Raw genomic sequence first — 18,188 nt, 5'->3', positions numbered from 1 at the left:
GAGTTAAACTGAATCACTTTTTATTTGACAATAAACATCCACTTTCACAGGTATGACTGAGCACTTTTTAATAACTACTCTGGGTACAGGTATAGGTAACGCAACGAAAGAAGGAAGCAATAAAAATGCTTAGAATTGATGTATTGGTCTATCTGTGTGAACGTCAAGCGCCGCCCACTAACGCGATAAGGCTCTCTGTCTTGCTTACGCTCACTTATTGTAACTAGTTAGAAGAGAGGCAAGTTTTAACAATACCGTTACGGGGTATACTTACGGGGTGTCCTATTCATTCAGTTCGTAATTTGATTTAAACATACGTGCACCTACATATCGCAAGTGAAATAATTACCAATTTTTGAATTTGAAATAATAAATAGTTTTCATCATTTTAAATTCGAATTAGTAGATTTACAGAGTGTTTTTAAAGTGTGCAAGTGAATATTTATTACGACATCATGGAGTCCTGTTACAAAACGGGACGTGGCAAATCACTGAATGGACAAAGTCGTGAAATTTTATTCCGCGTGTTTAATTATTTTATGCATAATATAAAAAACGGTGGTCAATTTTTAAGCATGACTGACTTATATGATTTGACGTCTAAGGCAACTGGAGTATCGCAGACTAGTATTCGACGTATCGTAACTGGAGTGGCAAAGGAAGCAGAAACACAACCGTCATCATCGTCAACTCAACGACCAACCTTCAGCACACCAGGGAAGAAACGACGCAGACTATCAACCAAATCAGATGTAGATGATTTCGATAAGGAAGTTATTAGAAGATGTGTGTATGATTTTCATTTAGTTCATAAGTCTTTGCCAACGATGAAAAAGATTCATAGAGTTCTGAAAGGGGACATCGACTACGCAGGGTGTATAACTACGTTAAGGAAAGTTGTTCACAATTTGGGGTTTCGATGGAGAAAAACAGAAACAAACCGAAAGTTGCTTATTGAAAAAAATGATATCCGACTTAAACGTACCACATATCTCACTAAATTAGAAGAATATAGGAATGACGGACGTCCAATTGTGTATTCTGATGAAACATACATTCATAGTACACATACAACACCGCGTGCGTGGACTGACAACTCCAATAAAGGAGCTAAAGTTCCTGTGTCTAAAGGCAAACGTCTAATAATACTTCATGCATGCAGTGAAAATGGTTTTGTACCCAACGCACTGTTAACATTTAAATCTGATCAGAGGACTGGCGACTACCATGGTGCTATGAATTCTGCCAATTACAGAAAATGGATCACGGAAAAGGTTTTGCCAAATCTGGAACCAAAATCTGTGCTTGTTATAGACAATGCGTCATACCACAATGAAGAATGCGAAAGGATCCCGACATCAAGTTCAAGAAAAGGAGTTATGCTGACCTGGTTGGAAAAGCATGGAATACCGTATCCGATTAAAAACACAATACCAATATTGTATGATATTATTAAGCTCCACAAGATACGAGTCAAGAAATACATTCTGGACCAATTGCTGGAAAAGCATGGTCACTCAGTATTGCGTCTGCCACCATACCACCCGGAGCTGAACCCAATCGAACTCTGTTGGGGAATAATAAAAGGACGCGTAGCTGCCAGGAATGTTACTTTTACGATGGATTCCGTCCAGACTTTACTTGGGGAAGAAGTTGTCACAATTAATGCCTAGACATTCAAAGACATTTTTAGAAAGGTCAAGGAACAAGAGGATAAATACGAAAAATTAAAACCCAAGATCGATACTTACACTGATGAATTCACAATACATCTTGGGGAATCAGATGAAGATACCTCCGTTGGATCATCTTTGGGATCTTCAATCAGTGGGGAAATAAGTGGTATAGGTGAACTTTTAGATGATTCTGACTAATGTGCTAAAGGTCCAGTGGGATAGTTTTTATCGTAAATTATTGATATTATCTCACTGTTCTTAAAAATTTTGTTGCTTATATTTTCATTTCATTTATATACTTTTTATCTCCATCATAACTTTATTTATACTATTTTTTTCTCATGTTAAAGTATTTTATCATGTTAATATGTACTGCCTTTATTATTTATATAAAAGCCCTCTGGGCGCAAAACAAAATAAATAAAGAAACAACTAACAAATTAATGTTCTCCAAAACGAGCTTGAAAAAAAATCATTTGTCATATACTTGGTTTATAAATGTGTAAAATCTACTACTTAAGAAATTCTAAAAATTATAGTACTTTATTCAAAATTAAATATCTAGTCATATAAACATTGGGAACTCATATGTCATAAATATATTGGTTTATGAATGTGTACATTCTAATTATACAATTATAAATGTTCTCTAAAAAATGGTATGGAAAGAATCTCCTACTTATGATCTCACTGAAGAAACCACTCATTCACTCTGAATGCAATTATTGATGTTTTCCGAAATGACCCTGTAAAAAAAATCACATCTTTGCGATTCTTTCAAAGACATAAAGAAACCATCCCTTCGTTAAAATAGATAAATAAATATTCTAGGAAACGATAAAATTTTGGAAATGTGGGTTAATTATACTTCTAGGAAATATATCAAATTAACATTAAACATGCTTTGTAAAATAAATATTTCTGGTCAGAATAATAATTATTCCCCGAAAAACAATTAGGTATAAATTCCAATTGCCGTAATTTCCGTGAATTAGGGTCATTATCGATGGAAGTTTGTTATGTACAACATTCTTACATAAATGACTAAGAATTGTTAGCAATACCATTGTCTTTTTTAAGAATACCTACCCATTTGAATTCAATCCTGAAAATTATCACATTAGTTTAGAAAAAAAAATGATAAACTTCAATATTTCAATAACGATGTCGTAAAACAAAATAAGTTTTATGTGACCGACTTCAACACGCTTTGGCTTAGAGTTCTCAATTGTGAAATAATCATCAATTGTTTTTTTTTTCAATCTTAAATCGAAACACGCTGTATGTAAGTTTTGCATCTGTGTGAGTACTGTGATGAAGCCAACTTAACTTGCGAGACCTATACTAGTTCCCGTAGTTATTTCGGAGAGGTGAAACCTTTGATTGTTTTCGTATAAGAGCGCGTTTTTAAGCAAAGACCACCTTTTTATAACCTGACAAAAGACTGTTGACACATTCAAATCCAACAGGCCGCAAAACAGAGATCGTCTTTGCTGACAGAATTTAATCAAGCAATTAGCAGAGGCGAGAACCTTTCATAAATAATATAATTTAGCTTTCATAGATGTCACTAGTGGTACATAATTACCCTTAAAATTATACAGTACTGTTATTTTTTTTCTTTTGTTTGATAAATCTCCAAAAAGTTTTAACGCTATTATGATTAACCAGACACGATTCGATTTGTTGATATATTTAAAGTAGCAATTACTAATGAGTTTGGAACAACGGGTGCGTAAGAGTTCGTAAGAATTTCTATCACGAGGATTTTTATATTTTTTATAGAGAATTCGAAATTTATTTTTTTCCTTAATAAGTTTAACTAAGTCTGGTGAGTACCAGTGGGGATACTGCTTATTACAATTTACAATTTTGGTTACGCATTTCTCAATTATACGATTCAGATGAGTGTAAAATATAGACACCATATTGTCTACCGACATGAATTCAGGTAAAAGTAATGCCCAATTTAGTTCTTTTAATTCCCTATTGAATTGAATGTAATCATTTTTATTAAAATCATATTTAAGTAAGGTTTTATTTTTTAGCATTTTTGTTAATTTGAAATCAAAACTATAATCAATCTCTAAGGGTGGATGATGTACATCAATGCGACTTAAGATATCGGTACTTTGCCTGACTTGTAGTTCATGTGAATTGGATAAAACGAGATCTAAGATTATACCGTTACTGTTCACAATGTCATTGAATTGATTGAGGTTATTTAGGGCAAGAAAGTTCACAAGATGGTTGCCGATGTCATTATTATAATTTTCTGGAGATAAGAAATGAGTCTGGTTAGGCTCATTGCGGGTCCAACGAATACCTGCCAGGTTGAAATCTCCTATAATTAACAAATTTGATTCACCAACGCCTTCCATAACATTGCTAATTTTTTTAAAAAGGTATTCAAAATTATCAACAAGCAACGGGGGGGGGTTTATAAAGAGCACAGATATAGAGACATCTCGTTAATTTGGGGTGCGCCTGTTCTCACATTGCCGGAGGATTGGGGGCGGAGCTACGAAATCCGAACTTCACTTCATATCTGCCCGGCAAATTTAAACCTGTGACAATGAGAACTTGGCTTTCTTGGTTGGTTGTTATTTCTCCATAAGACTGCATAACAATTACATCGAAGAAGGCACTTTGTCATAAAAATACAAGTAGTGCATTCAAGTTTAAATGATCTTAAGAGTTACTAGTGAAGTAGGCCTATCGTAAAGGAATATCATGATAGGTCACGGATTAAACACAAATTTCTTCTACTTTGTGATTTTATTCGGAAAACCTAGAATATATAAGATTAAATAACAATTGTGAGGTCAGGCTTCTGGCAGAAAGCTTAAATAATACAAACATAACCTTCAAATATCAATACAAACTACCAGAGCTAGGTAAGTTGGAGGTTAGTAATAAAAAGTACAATAACCTATCCTAGTAATGGTTTCGTAACCAGGAAGTAGAAGGTTAGGTTAGGTTAGGTTAGGTTAGGTTAGGTTAAAAAAAAATGTTTCTCTCCATGTTTCGTTTCTTTCAACTCAAAATCTCCCTCATACTTGAGAGATTTTCGAACGTCAAACCACAGTCAAACTTCAAGACTTCAAACAAATTATTCAAAATCAAGTTGATTGTTGCCAGCCTTCGTGTACACTCGGCAAACTTCGTAGTTCCGAGCCGCTTTGAGCCTTCGTGTTCACTCGGCAAACTTCGTAGCTCCGCCCCCAATCCTCCGGCAATGTGAGAACAGGCGCACCCGTTAATTTGTTCTGGCTGAATTTGATAGTCACCCATACGTCTTCCAAGGTACTTTCCCAATGCTTGCAGCGGTTAGTTTGGTACTCTTGTAAAACGGCTATCAATACACCTCCTCCGTCACTTTTATGGCTAGAAGAACTGTTTCGGTCCCTTCTGAAAACATTATAACGCGAGCCAAAAATTTATGCATCAGATATAGAGTCGTTCAACCATGTTTCAGTTAGAATAATAATATCAAAATTGTTATTAAGTATTTCTAGAAAAACTTCACTAAGTTTAGTTCTTAAACCCCTGCAATTCTGGTAATAAATTCTTAGGTTGTCCATGTCAGTATACATAATTCACAGATAATATACCAATTGAAATTAAACAAAATAGGAATCAGGCAAGCGAAGCTAACGAGTCCTGGTTGCGAATCACCACTACATGCGCTGAGTTTTCATCTTTACGTACAAATATTTTACCATTACGCATCCACACGAATTTATAATTAGCTTCTTTCGCTTTAATCCTCGTGTTGAGGCAGCTATCTACCAATTTTTATTTATAGTACTATAACGTACCTACAATTATATAACAATACGAACACTCAATAGTTAGGTAGCATCAATATCAATACAACATTTACCAAGTTCGTTTATAGTGCTGATAATATACCTACAATTATATAAAAATACATACAATAATTAGGTTGCATCAATAGCTGCGAATTTGGATGAGTGCACCGGTAAAGGCCCTATCATTACTTTTGATCCAAATTTTTACGCTATCTTTGAAATTTTTTTGTGAATGACATGTTTTTATTTTATCAGAAAGAACGTTGTAAAGTCTTGTCGCAAGATATCTAAAGTTTCGTTGTCCAAAAGTAGTGTGCGTTACAGGAATTTGAAGTAAGTCTTTGTTATTGCTTCGAGTACAGCGAGTATTAGATCTTTTTTCGTAGTATGTATGTTTATTTGTGTATAGGTGAGTGAGTATTGTTTTTGCGTATGTCTGCCGAACATCAAACACGTTCATAATATTAAAGATTGAGTTCGAGTCAGTTATTAGAGGAAGCCTAAAAATTATTTTTATAATAGTTTTCTGTGCCTTTGTTGGTAAGAAACGGTAATAAATTGGTAAGAAACGTCGATTTGGCTGCAAAATGGTAATGTTTATCTCACTTTATAGGTTTTAAATAAAGCTAAGTACATAATATAAGTTTTATTGTAAGGTAAAACTTTTTCATTTACATGTTTTGAAAGACTGGAGAATTTAGGAATCTTTTAGAATTTTTATAAAATGACTAATATTTTTCCAATCGAGCCTTAAATTTCTATTCAAATTCAAATGGGATGGAGATCTACAATGTCAGACAAGTTTTACTGAGACAGAGTGCTGGGCTAATGGGTTAAATGAAACATTAGTTTACATTCAAAGATTTTTACAAAAATACAGGTATGAATATATGTGTATTACATATTATGTAACTGGCAGAGAAAGGATGTAAGTAGAATACTGTAGGAATTAATCTGTGAGGCGTATGTGATATAAAACTGTAGTGTATGGATGGTAACACTGTCAAGCCCTCAGAACTGCTCGGGAACGCCGAGCATTTCCGATCGGTTTACGCGGACGGCAGTATAGCTTGGCCGCCGCCAGACGAGAAATAACCCCACTAGCGAACTGACGTCATCATCCTCTATTAGTCTATTGTACAAGCTCGGTTGTAGTAATCATTTATCGTAAACAAATCTGTAATGAACCTTTGAGAGTTTTAATAATATAACGAGCCGTGAGTTTCATTTAAAGTCCTGGAAACAATAACAGTAATAATTACCGACAACAGAACATCACAGTGGCGCAGCCATCGGATACAGATTTTATTTCTACAAGAGCAGAGGGAACTAAGTCACACCGACTTTGTTGGCTACCTACAGCCGAGGACAAAAGGAACAATTTTTCTGTCACCGTGAAAGGACGGTGCAGCAGAAATAAAATACCGAAATCCAAGATAACCGAGGAAAGGGTTATCGTAAACAACAAGAATCTTCCAGATAGCCGAGGAAAGGGTTATCGGAAACAAAAATCTTTGCAGCGGCGTGCACAACGGAGATTATCCCTGGAGCCAAGGTCAGGAGACATTGGTCGTTTTTGGGCTGGAAACAACAGCTATCCACGGAAGTCAGGCCCCGTGCACAGCGTCGGAGATTATCCCTGGAGCCAAGGTCAGGAGACATTGGTCGTTTTTGGGCTGGAACAACAGCTATCCACGGAAGTCAGGCCCCGTGCACAGCGTCGGAGATTATCGCTGGAGCCAAGTCAGGAGACATTGGTCGTTTTTGGGCTGGAACAACAGCTATCCACGGAAGTCAGGCCCCGTGCACAGCGTCGGAGATTATCCCTGGAGCCAAGTCAGGAGACATTGGTCGTTTTGGGCTGTGAACCGCAGCTATCCAAGGAAATCAGGATCCGGATAGTCGAGAAAAGGACTATCAGAAGGCAAAGATAAGTCATTTGTATTTTTCTTGTGGAGGAAGCGTCGGATAATTTATTATTGTTGTAACGGGGAATTGAAATTTCGCCCGTAGTATTGTGGTATTCAGTGTGAATATTTTCTTTCCGTCTCGTCAGAATGGAGTTGGGTGGTTGTGGTTCAGAGGGAAGTCCGTGCTGACCTGGGTGCCTTCCTCCCTGCCTCCGACTTCCTGACGCTTTTCTCCCCTAGGGTCTTTAGGGTCAATCCCTATCATCAGAGGCGGATTTACAGTCTTGGCCGCCCTAGGCCCCAGACCATGTAGCCGCCCCTTTCTCAGTACCCATCATAGGTGTGGCGAGGGCGGCTGCGGGGCATGGGGGCGCGCTGTGTGCTGTGTGTGAACACGCTCTTGCATATCGCTATGTCGTACGTAGAATATTTAGGTACTTAGGAAGAAATTTCTTGTTATCATCTGTGTCTTTTTTGTCACGATTGGCCGCCCCTAATATCTGGCCGCCCTAGGCCCGGGCCTACATAGGCCTAAGGGCAAATCCGCCTCTGCCTATCATCCATACACTTTCTTCTGGGCACCACCACGAGGTCGGCTTAGGGGAGCGGCACTTGGACCTGCATTTGTCTTCCCAACCACCACCAATCCATCCTCGGGACTGCCAGCTGCGAGGCATTGAACCACTTTTATCTTGTGTTTTCTTTTTCTTTTGCTTACAGCTCACCTGAATTCGGTGACCACACGATATTCGCGATGGTTACTGATCATGTCTCTTTTTCTTTTCTTTTTCTTCTTATTTACCATGTACTTCTCATCTCTTTTCTTTACATTAGGTTGCTGATACTTTGGTACAATATGTTCCTTTTTCTTTTTTCTCCCTTTTTTGTTCTCGCAAATAGACTGTGAATTCTACGCTTTCTAACTTTGTCCTGATTTTCTATGTTTATTTGTTCTTGTTTTAAATTTTTGAGAAGTATTCATTGATCATAACACCCATTGTAGTCACTCATCTGTAAGCGCTTGCATACCGCTTCCTAACACTGTATGCGGGGACATTGAAGGTCTAACTTCACTTTAAATTGTAGAGCCGTTTATTCAAAAAAATTAGATTCTTGCGAGAACTCCGAAGGGGTGACCATAAGTCACCTATACCGGGGTGGGAAAGCGGTGGGTAACTTCAATGTAATAGAACACGCTACACCTCGGATGAGGAACTCTTTTTACAAAAAGCAACTAAAAACTTATTTCTTATTGGAAATCTAAACATCAACATTCTACATAACGCTCATCCCCAAAAAAATGAATATCTACAGACAAAAGCCTAATAAATGAACCCACTCGAATAGTTAACAATTCCAAAACCTGTATTGACCATATTATGAGTAAAACTAAAAAAACATACCCAATCTGTCATTTACGAATCAACAATAACTGATAATTTTACAACAATCCTAGCTATAAACCAAAAAAAGAAAGAAAAACTTGAAATAGACCGACGACAATAGAAAAATCTGAAACAAACTGGAATGCCGCTAAACAAAACTTGCAATGTACTGATTGGAATAAATTACATAATAGTGACAACCCAAACGATGCGTCGGATAGCTTCATTGATATTATCAAACATAACATAGTGTCCAATACCAAAAAAACTGTAAAGAAAATTTCACATAAGAATATACACATCAAGCCTTGGATCTCACAGAATATTATAAACTGTATAAGAAAAAGAGACGAATTACATAAAAAACTTAAGCAAAATCCTTATGATATACCTACACAAACTACGATAGTACAAAAGATATAGAAACATTTTCAAAAATATCATTAACACCACAAAAGAATCCTACTATAAAAATAAAATAGAAGCATGTAACGATAATCCCAGAAAAAATGTGGCAAATTTTAAATGAAGCGACCAATTCTATAAATTTTGATCCAATGGTTGTGAAAAAATTATTAACGTGATCAAGAATTTTGTCAGGGTTTTCAGCAAGTAGAGTGGGAACCTGGTTTATGTTCATTTCATAGATTTTTGATGTATTACTGGTGGATGTTAATTTGTTTGAACAAAAAATGAAATGACCACTCTTGGAGAAAATACCAACAAAGAAAAAACCAGTGAATCAAGTACGACAAACCTCATTGTAATTCCTAAAGAAGACATTAGCACGCGCAATATGGAACAATCAAGCGGATCGGCGTCGGATGTACTTATTAGGGAAAGGAAGGAGAGGAAGTATGATGGATGGTTAGGAATCTGGGGGTAAAAGTGTGCCGGAGTGACAAACGTATAAATCCATCCCTCCCACTGCAGGGCAAGAGTCTCCCATCCAGAGAGTATAGTTGGAGAAGTCAAAAGGTCTCAGTATCTCTCAATCTGGCATGCCACACAGTAGGTGGGCACCCCTGCTAAGTCACCAAACGTAGCACACCACTTGGGGTGACCTATGGCAGGGTTGGTAGTTATCCAATAAATGGTTCCCGAGGCGGCAGTACCTATACCCGCCTCCCAAATTGTTCCGTTCCCTTTCACCTTTCTAATTTACACGTCTGACTCAACGTCATATAAGATGTATATGACAACACAATTGATAATAGTGAAATTCCTTTTTTTTCATCTAACATCAATTTACAAATTTCTAACATTCACATCGATATAAATGAAATTAAAACCCATATTAACAAATTAGATATAAAAAAAAGTTCGGGTCCTGACAAAATACCACCAATTCTATTGAAACACTGTATACATGTGCCTTGTCGTATCCCCTCTATTTAATTTTTAATATTTCATTGTCATCGGGATATTTTCCAATTGCATGGAAAAATAGTTACATCACACCCATATTTAAAAAAGGTGACAAATGCGATATACGCAATTATAGACCTGTGTGTATACAGTCAACTATTCCAAAACTATTTGAAAAAATTATTTTGGATAAAATTAGTTTTAAATTAAATGGGATTATAACAAGGTTTCAACACGGTTTCATGAAGAATAGATCAACTCTTACAAATCTACTAATATATGAAAACTTTATAGCGAATGCCTTTGCAGATAAATGTCAAGTAGATTCGATATATACTGACTTCAGCAAGGCGTTCGATAAAGTTTGTCATAAAATATTGATAAATAAATTAAGGAGTATGGGTATAACCGGGAACTTTCTTAAATGGGTAGAGAGTTATTTAACAAATAGGAAACTTTTTGTAAAGTTAAATGACGTAATATCTGATGCCTTTTCTGCCACTAGTGGTGTGCCACAGGTCTCCCATTTAGGACCAATACTGTTTATTTTATTTATTAATGACATTGTAGACGTTTTTTCCGATGTTGATATCCTGTTATTTGCTGATGATTTAAAATTATATAAAAAATTTAAAATATTTCTGATTGCTTAATTTTACAAAAAAATTTAAACAACTTGTTTAATTGGTGTATATGCAATAAACTGGCACTTAACATAAGTAAATGTCAAATAATAAGATTTTATAAAATAAAGAAACCGACAATTTATGAATACAATCTTGATAAAATTATATTAAACTCATAAACAATAAATGATCTAGGTATTATTTTTAACTCAAAACTTACATTTATTAGCCATATAACTAATATTATTAATAGATCAATGAAGATTTTAGGATTTATTATTAGGTCTTCTATCCTGTTTAAAATCGATCAAAGCAAAACGAACTGTAGACAAAATTCTTGCCTAAACAGAATATGTAATAATTACAATAACATATTATTCAATATCGACATCTTCAATTGCGAATTTACTAAATATAAAATGACCTTAAAAGAGTATTTCACTGATGTTTCTTGAATTGATGTTTCTGATGTTTATGTTTCTAGCATTTATATATTTATAATCCTGTTATGGTATGATTTATATGCACAACATTGTCTTCTTATGGTTATGGTTATGATACGATTTATATGCACAATATTGTTTGTATTCTTATGGTTACCAATGTATCGATAATCTTTTATTTTATATAAATTTTAGTTTTTTTTCCCCTTTATTTTTGTTGTATTATTTTGTTCTATTATTTTATACAATTCTTTTATTTTATATAATTATAACTTCACATTTCTCATAAATTTAATTATTTCTTCTAATGCTGTCTTACGTAAAGTCACAAGGAGGAAATCCGTAATTGGTTTTATTTTGGCTATTTTACTTATGTACAATCTGTAAAAATGTAAACTGTTGATTTTCCCAAAAATGAATAAATAAATAAATAAATAACCAAACAATTTTGTAATATTGATACTATTCGCATTTTATACATAACGCTAGTTAGAAGCATTTTGGAATATAACTATACGATTTGGGCTCCACATTACAATATTCATATTCAAGCGATTGAAAAAGTCCAGCATAGATTCCTTAGGTATATTAATTTTAAATTAGGTATTCCAAGAGAATCCGTGGACTATAATTTGTTATTGAACTGGACTAATCTCGTAAATTTATCAGATCGCAGAAAAATCTGTGATCTATTAATATTATATAAAATAATTCACTTGGTCCTGGATACCCCTGATTTAATAATAGATAATAGAACTAATACGATTTCATTGCCCTGGTCGCGCTAACAATAGACTGACTCTACCGTTCTACTATAATAACACACATACATTATCACATTATTACTCACCAATCAGTCGATTACACATTTTGGGAAATGAACATGCCAACATCGGCGACATTTATTTCTTAAAATTAGAGCAATATAAACATGTACTCAAAAATTATTTTTCCATAATGTAACTTTATATACGCAATATGGACATGTTGAAATGAAATGATGATATTTCTCATTGTTCTTTTTTTGTTATTTTTGGTTGTGATACACAAAATAATTGTATGTTATTTTTAAGTTTAAAACTACTATAATGTAATGATAATATTTTTCATACTTTGTACTCTATTATATGTTTATTTATAAAAGGCAGTATAGCCGTTTATGTATTTAAAAAAAAAATAATAAAAAATAAAAATAAAAAAATAAAAACATTCCACCTCTTCTAAGTATGAAATGTTACGAAGACATCCATAGTAAAAAGCGTTGCGTAGTAACAGTGGCGGCGTAAAGGGGGGGGGGGCCAAATAAGACCTGCGTCACACACAGCTATAAAAGCGCAAGCAGATATCTTTTGATCCGCGAGCGCTTATCTTTCCTACTGTCACACGACGCTATAAAATATTTCTTCCTATGGTAGGGGAAGGAGTCAGACGAATTAGAGAGCTGCCACGAAATTCCATTTCTTTGTACTGAATTGACAGCTGTCATCCGCCCGTTTAGGCAGCTCCGTAATTAAAATGACCCCCTCCCCTGTTCACCGCGGAGTGGGGGGTGCATAACTTTTCATATATACTACCTCAGGAGCGGTTACGGCGTAACGGTCTATCGGAGAGGTTAATTTTGAAGGTCTACCTGCGTAGGTCAACCGTACGTCGGTAGCGTGTATGGGGACGTTCCGGTGTACCGGAGCGGTCTTCAGTTCATTCTCGATGGCATCGATTGCAGACGATGACGGGTTGGCGTTGATAGGCCTTGTACCTGTCAGGGGCGGACTCCTCTGGCACCCACCCGGGTGCCTACCCTGGTGCGGCCCCTGGCGTGCCTCCTGCCGCCTACCCTGGTGCGGCCCCTGGCGTGCCTCCTGCCGCCTACCCTGGTGCGGCCCCTGGCGCGCCTCCCGCCGCCTACCCTGGTGCGCCTCCTGCCGCCTACCTCGGTGCGCCTCCTACCGCCTACCCTGGTGCGGCCCCTGGTGCGCCTCCTGCCGCCTACCCTGGTGCACCCCCTTGTGCGCCTCTGCCGCCTACCTTGGTGCACCCCCTGGTGCGCCTCCTGTCGCCTACCCTGGTGCGCCCCCTGGCGCGCCTCCTGCCGCCTACCCTGTTGAGCCCCCTGGCGCGCCCCCTGGTGCGCTTCCCGTTGCCTACCCTGGCGAGCACCCTGGCGCGCCCCCTGTTGCGCATCCCGCTGCCTACCCTGCCGTGCACCCTGGTGGGCCCACTGCTGCGCCCGCTGCTGCGCATCTTGGTGCTTACCCTGGCGAGCACCCTGGCGCACCTCCTACCGGTTACCCTGGCGCCTCATCCCAGAGTTTCTCGCCGCTGTTTCCCCCGCAGCCGACCGCCGATGAGATTGCCCATCACACCAGCGAGTGGGTCCGACAAGGCGCCGACCCGTTCCTGGCACAGCTGGGCACCCTGCTGGCTGACGCCATCCGCTCCACGCGCGCCCAGGACAGCCCTCGTCCCTCAGTGGAGGAGGACCTTCGGATGACCGCCCTCATCGCCCGGCAGTCCACCACCAAGGACCTCCCCACATTCTCAGGCGACCCCCTCGAATGGCCGGCCTGGATTGCGCAGTATGAGCAATCTACCTCGACCTGCAAGCTCACGCTGAGCGAGAACCTGATACGGTTGCAGCGTGCGCTCAAGGGGAAGGCGAGGGACAGTGTTTATTCGCTCCTGCTAAATCCAGACCGCGTGCCAGAAATCATCGCGACCCTGGAGGAGCGGTACGGCGGATCCGGTTCAATCGCCAACCTCATGCTGGACAAGGTGAGGAAGTTGCCCTTCCTGTCTGCCGAAGCCACCTTGGAGGAGATCGCAGACTTCTCCGGGACCATCCAGAACCTGGTGGCTTCCCTGCGGGACTTGAGGACGGGAGGCTACCTCACCAACCCCGCCCTGCTGGCCGACATCACCGCCAAGATGCCGTGCATGTTGAGGATGGCCTGGCTGCTGGAGCTGCGGATGCTGGGGCAAACAACCCAGTCCACCATCCTCCAGCTGGCAGCCTTCCTGAAGGCCAACCGCCCACCACCGCCTGTAGTGAAAAAAGCGAACAAAGTGAAAAGTGCGTGCGCTCAGTGCGGTGAGCTACACAAAACCCGGGAGTGTCGCGAGTTCATTTCTAAATCGCTCTCCCTCCGGTGGGAGACAGTGCGCACCAACAATTTGTGCCGCAAGTGCCTGGAGCCGCACCACTCCAGGGACTGCAAGGAGACAGTGTGGTGTGGTGTGGGTGAGTGCCGCTACCCGCATCATTGGCTGCTCCACCGGGAGACGGTCGCGGAGGTGAATCTTTGACGCCAGGCAGTGGACAGCCGCGTGCTGTTAAAAATAGTGCCGGTTGTGTTGCGGGGGCCCACGGACGGGGAAGTGTCGACGTTCGCTCTCCTGGATGAGGGATCCACCATCACCCTCATCGACGCCGACACCGCAACGCAGATCAGTGCACACGGCCCAGTACACAGTCTGCGGCTGCACGGGGCGAAGGGGATGTGCACCTCCGACGCCCGCTCCCAACGCGTGAAGCTGACGATCCGGGGCGCTGGACTGGAACCCACCTTCACCATAACCGCCCACACAGTAGCTGACCTGAGCCTGCCGGAGCAGCGCGTTCCTGGAAGACGCGTCACCCCAAAACTCTTGATCGGACAGGATAATACCCACCTTATTGTATCTAGAGAGGTCCGTGAGAATAGCACTACCCGATAGTGTCACGGACCGCTTTGGAGTGGATCGCCCACGGAGGCTCGAGCCTCAGCAATGACGGGCCAGCTACCACACTGGCCCTCCAGTCGGAGACCGCTGCAGATGCCCGCCTGAGGGAGTTGGTAACATCCAACTTTGCCGTCGACTCCCTCGGCGTCACGTCTGCGGCCAGAGTCAATGCCATGGACACAAAGGCCATGGCATTAATGGCAAAAACCACTCGCCCCCTACCTTCTGGGCGGTGGGAAACTGGCCTCCTGTGGAGACACCCTGACGCCACACTACCCGACAACCGGCAGTGTGCGCTGAAGCGGATCCAGTCCCTCGAGAAGAAGCTCGCGACGGACGCAACCCTGGCAGCGGCGTTCAACGACAAGATGACACAGCTTGTCGCCAAAGGCTACGCCAGACGCCTCTCCCCCAATGAGGCGTCGCTCCCTGCCCCGCGGAAGTGGTATCTTCCCCACTTCACCGTCACCAACCTGAACAAGCCAGAGAAGATAAAGGTTGTGTTCGACGCCGCCAGCCGATGCCGAGAGACATCATTAAACGATAAACTGCTCACTGGCCCTGACCTGCTGTCCTCTCTCCTGGGGAACATCCTCCGGTTCCGGGAAGGCGGTACAGCCATCGCCGCCGACATCCAGGAGATGTTCCTGAGAATCCAAATCAGGAAAGAGGACCAGTCTTCCCAACTCTACCTATGGAGGTCACCAGACCAGCAACAGCCGGACACCTACCAGCTGGCGTCCATGATGTTTGGGGCTACCTGCTCGCCCAGCAGTGCCCAGTACGTGCGGGACAGGGTGGCCGGTCAGTACGAGCACCAGTACCCCGCCGCCGCAGCAGCCATTCGTTCACGGTTCTACATGGACGACTACCTGGACGCAGTGGACAACCCTGACGAAGCTGCTGCCCTAGTCCGAGACGTAAGGGCCCTCCTTGCAAAGGGAGGGTTTCACCTTACGAACTGGGCCTCAAACAGCCTGAACGCCATCACCGATGTACCCCCTGAAGACCGCGCCACCTCCACGGTAGCAATCATCAGCGGGAGCAGCGAGACCGAGAGGGTCCTGGGACTGGACCCATCTACCGACCGCTTCATCTACACTTTCCTGGAAGCGGCCAGTCCAGAAAAAGCCACACGGCCTACAAAGCGGCAGCTCCTCTCCATCGTGATGAAGATCTTCGACCCGGTGGGCTTCGTCTCCTGCCTCACCATACGGTCGAAGATCCTACTGCAAGCCGTGTGGCGTTCAAGCGTTGGATGGGACGACCACATCACCTCGGAGCACGCCGAACGCTGGAGGGACTGGATGAGCCTGCTCCAGGAAAGCAGCGTCTCCATCCCACGACGGTCGCTCCAACAGAGGACAAGCAGCGTGACCCTACACCTCTTTTGCGACGCCTCGGAGCAAGCTTACTGTGCCATCGCCTACTTCGTGGAGGAAGTGCAGGGCACCCTAAAAGCCACCTTCATCGCCAGCAAATGCAAGGTGGCACCTCTCAAGCCGCTATCGATACCCCGCCTTGAGCTGCAGTCCGCACTCATGGCGGCTAGATTGGCCAGAACCATCCGGTTGGAGATCCAAGCGAGGATAGCTTCAACCATCTTCTGGACGGACTCGACCACAGTGCTGTGCTGGTTACGCACCGATCCGCGCACGTACTCTGCGTTCGTGTCCAACAGGTTGGGTGAAATAGATGAACTCACCTCCATAGCCAATTGGAGGTGGGTTCCCACCAAGCAGAACCCGGTCGATATCGGCACCCGGGACTTGGAGCTGCCCGACCTGTTTCTCCAAAGAAGATGGTTCAACGGCCCCGCTTTCCTCACCACACCGGAGAGCGACTGGTCAAAGGAGCGCACCCTCAGCACGACCAGACCCTCGAGACCCGGCCCCGACACTACATCGGGCACATCGCCACAGCCGGAGAGGCCCTACCTCTGGTTGAGAGGTTCTCTTCATGGCACCGGCTGATCCGGGCTACAGCGTGGATGCTACGCTTCATCAGGCGCTGTCGGACGGGCCTAAGCCGACCCCCTGAAGGCTCTTTACGAGCAGACGAGCTGACGGAGGCGGAACGCAGATGGGTGAGAAGGTCCCAAGAAGACGCCTTCTCCACTGACCTGCACACCATTTGTCTTAGCCAGGGGCTACCTGCCGCCAGTCGTCTCGTCAGTTTGGCCCCCTTCCTCGGACCTGATGACGTTTTGCGGATGGGCTCACGGCTGAGGGAGCTCACCGGAAGAACGAGCGTGGCGAAGACCCCCGTGATCTTGGATGGCACCGATCCATACACCCGACTGCTGATCCGCCACTACCACGAAAAGGTACCACGTCCGCCCTTTTACACACTTTGGACTGGACTACTTCGGGCCAATGGAGGTCACCGTTGGCAGACATCGGGAGAAGCGCTATGGAGCCTTATTCACCTGCTAGCGGTCTCGCTGTCTGCCGACTCGGCGATTATGGCCTTACAACGGATGACCGCCCGAAGAGGTCAGCCCAAGGTGTTGTACTCGGACAGTGGGACAAACTTCCGTGGTGCGGACGCGGAAATTCGGGATGCCACGGCAGCCCTGCAGCAGGATGACAGGATGACGGACGCCATGACTACCAAGGGCATCGAGTGGCGCTTCTTAACCCCGTCAGTCCCCACATGGGGGGAGCCTGGGAAAGGTTGGTGCGCTCGGTGAAACGAGCCCTAAGCGCCACCTTAAAGGAGAGGGCGCCAAGGGAGGAAACCCTGCGCACAACATTGGCAGAGGCTGAGTTTGTGGTCAAAAATCGGCCACTGACTCATGTCTCTGTCGACCCGCGGGACGAAGAGCCCCTCACCCCAAATCACTTCCTCATGGGGTCTGCCGGGAACCGCCCACATCTGTCGCTCTACGACAGCAAGGAGGAAGAGGTTTGTCTCCGTCGCCAGTGGCGTATCAGCCAACAACTCGCCGATATGTTCTGGAGGCGGTGGCTCCGTGAGTACCTCCCCACCCTGGGCGCCCGACAGAAGTGGCACCACCCGACTGACCCCCTCAAAACTGGTGACTTGGTGGTCATCCTAGACCCCGCGCTACCACGCAACAGCTGGCCGCGCGGACGTATCGTCGAAGCCATCCCAGCTGCCGACGGCCAAGTGAGGACAGCCCGGGTCCAAACAGCCACAGGGACGTACACCCGCCCTGCTGTAAAACTCGCCATCATCCTCCCCGCACCAGCACCAGCGCCCGCACCGGCACCATCACTAGC

The 18,188-nt window shown here is 43.0% G+C and overlaps 2 protein-coding genes and 1 pseudogene across 2 annotated transcripts; all 3 read left to right on the top strand.

The window, feature by feature from the left end:
- Positions 1 to 404: 404 nt before the first annotated feature.
- Positions 405 to 1,874, top strand: LOC149414709 (uncharacterized; annotated as a pseudogene).
- Positions 1,875 to 15,131: 13,257 nt separating this feature from the next.
- On the top strand, positions 15,132 to 16,916 carry LOC149414708 (uncharacterized). The gene has a single exon (XM_089643376.1). The coding sequence runs from the start codon at positions 15,132 to 15,134 to the stop codon at positions 16,914 to 16,916; it is 1,785 nt and encodes a 594-aa protein (XP_089499502.1).
- Positions 16,917 to 16,933: 17 nt separating this feature from the next.
- On the top strand, positions 16,934 to 17,635 carry LOC149414707 (uncharacterized). Its single transcript, XM_089643375.1, has one exon. It carries the CDS (start codon positions 16,934 to 16,936, stop codon positions 17,633 to 17,635), a length of 702 nt encoding a protein of 233 aa, XP_089499501.1.
- The last annotated feature ends 553 nt before the right edge of the window (positions 17,636 to 18,188 follow it).

This window comes from Hesperophylax consimilis, chromosome 19, assembly GCF_061612785.1.
Source record: "Hesperophylax consimilis isolate HC1 chromosome 19, BYU_Hcon_1.0, whole genome shotgun sequence".
NCBI lineage: Eukaryota > Metazoa > Arthropoda > Insecta > Trichoptera > Limnephilidae > Hesperophylax > Hesperophylax consimilis.
This window is presented reverse-complemented; position numbering and strand designations above follow the sequence as displayed.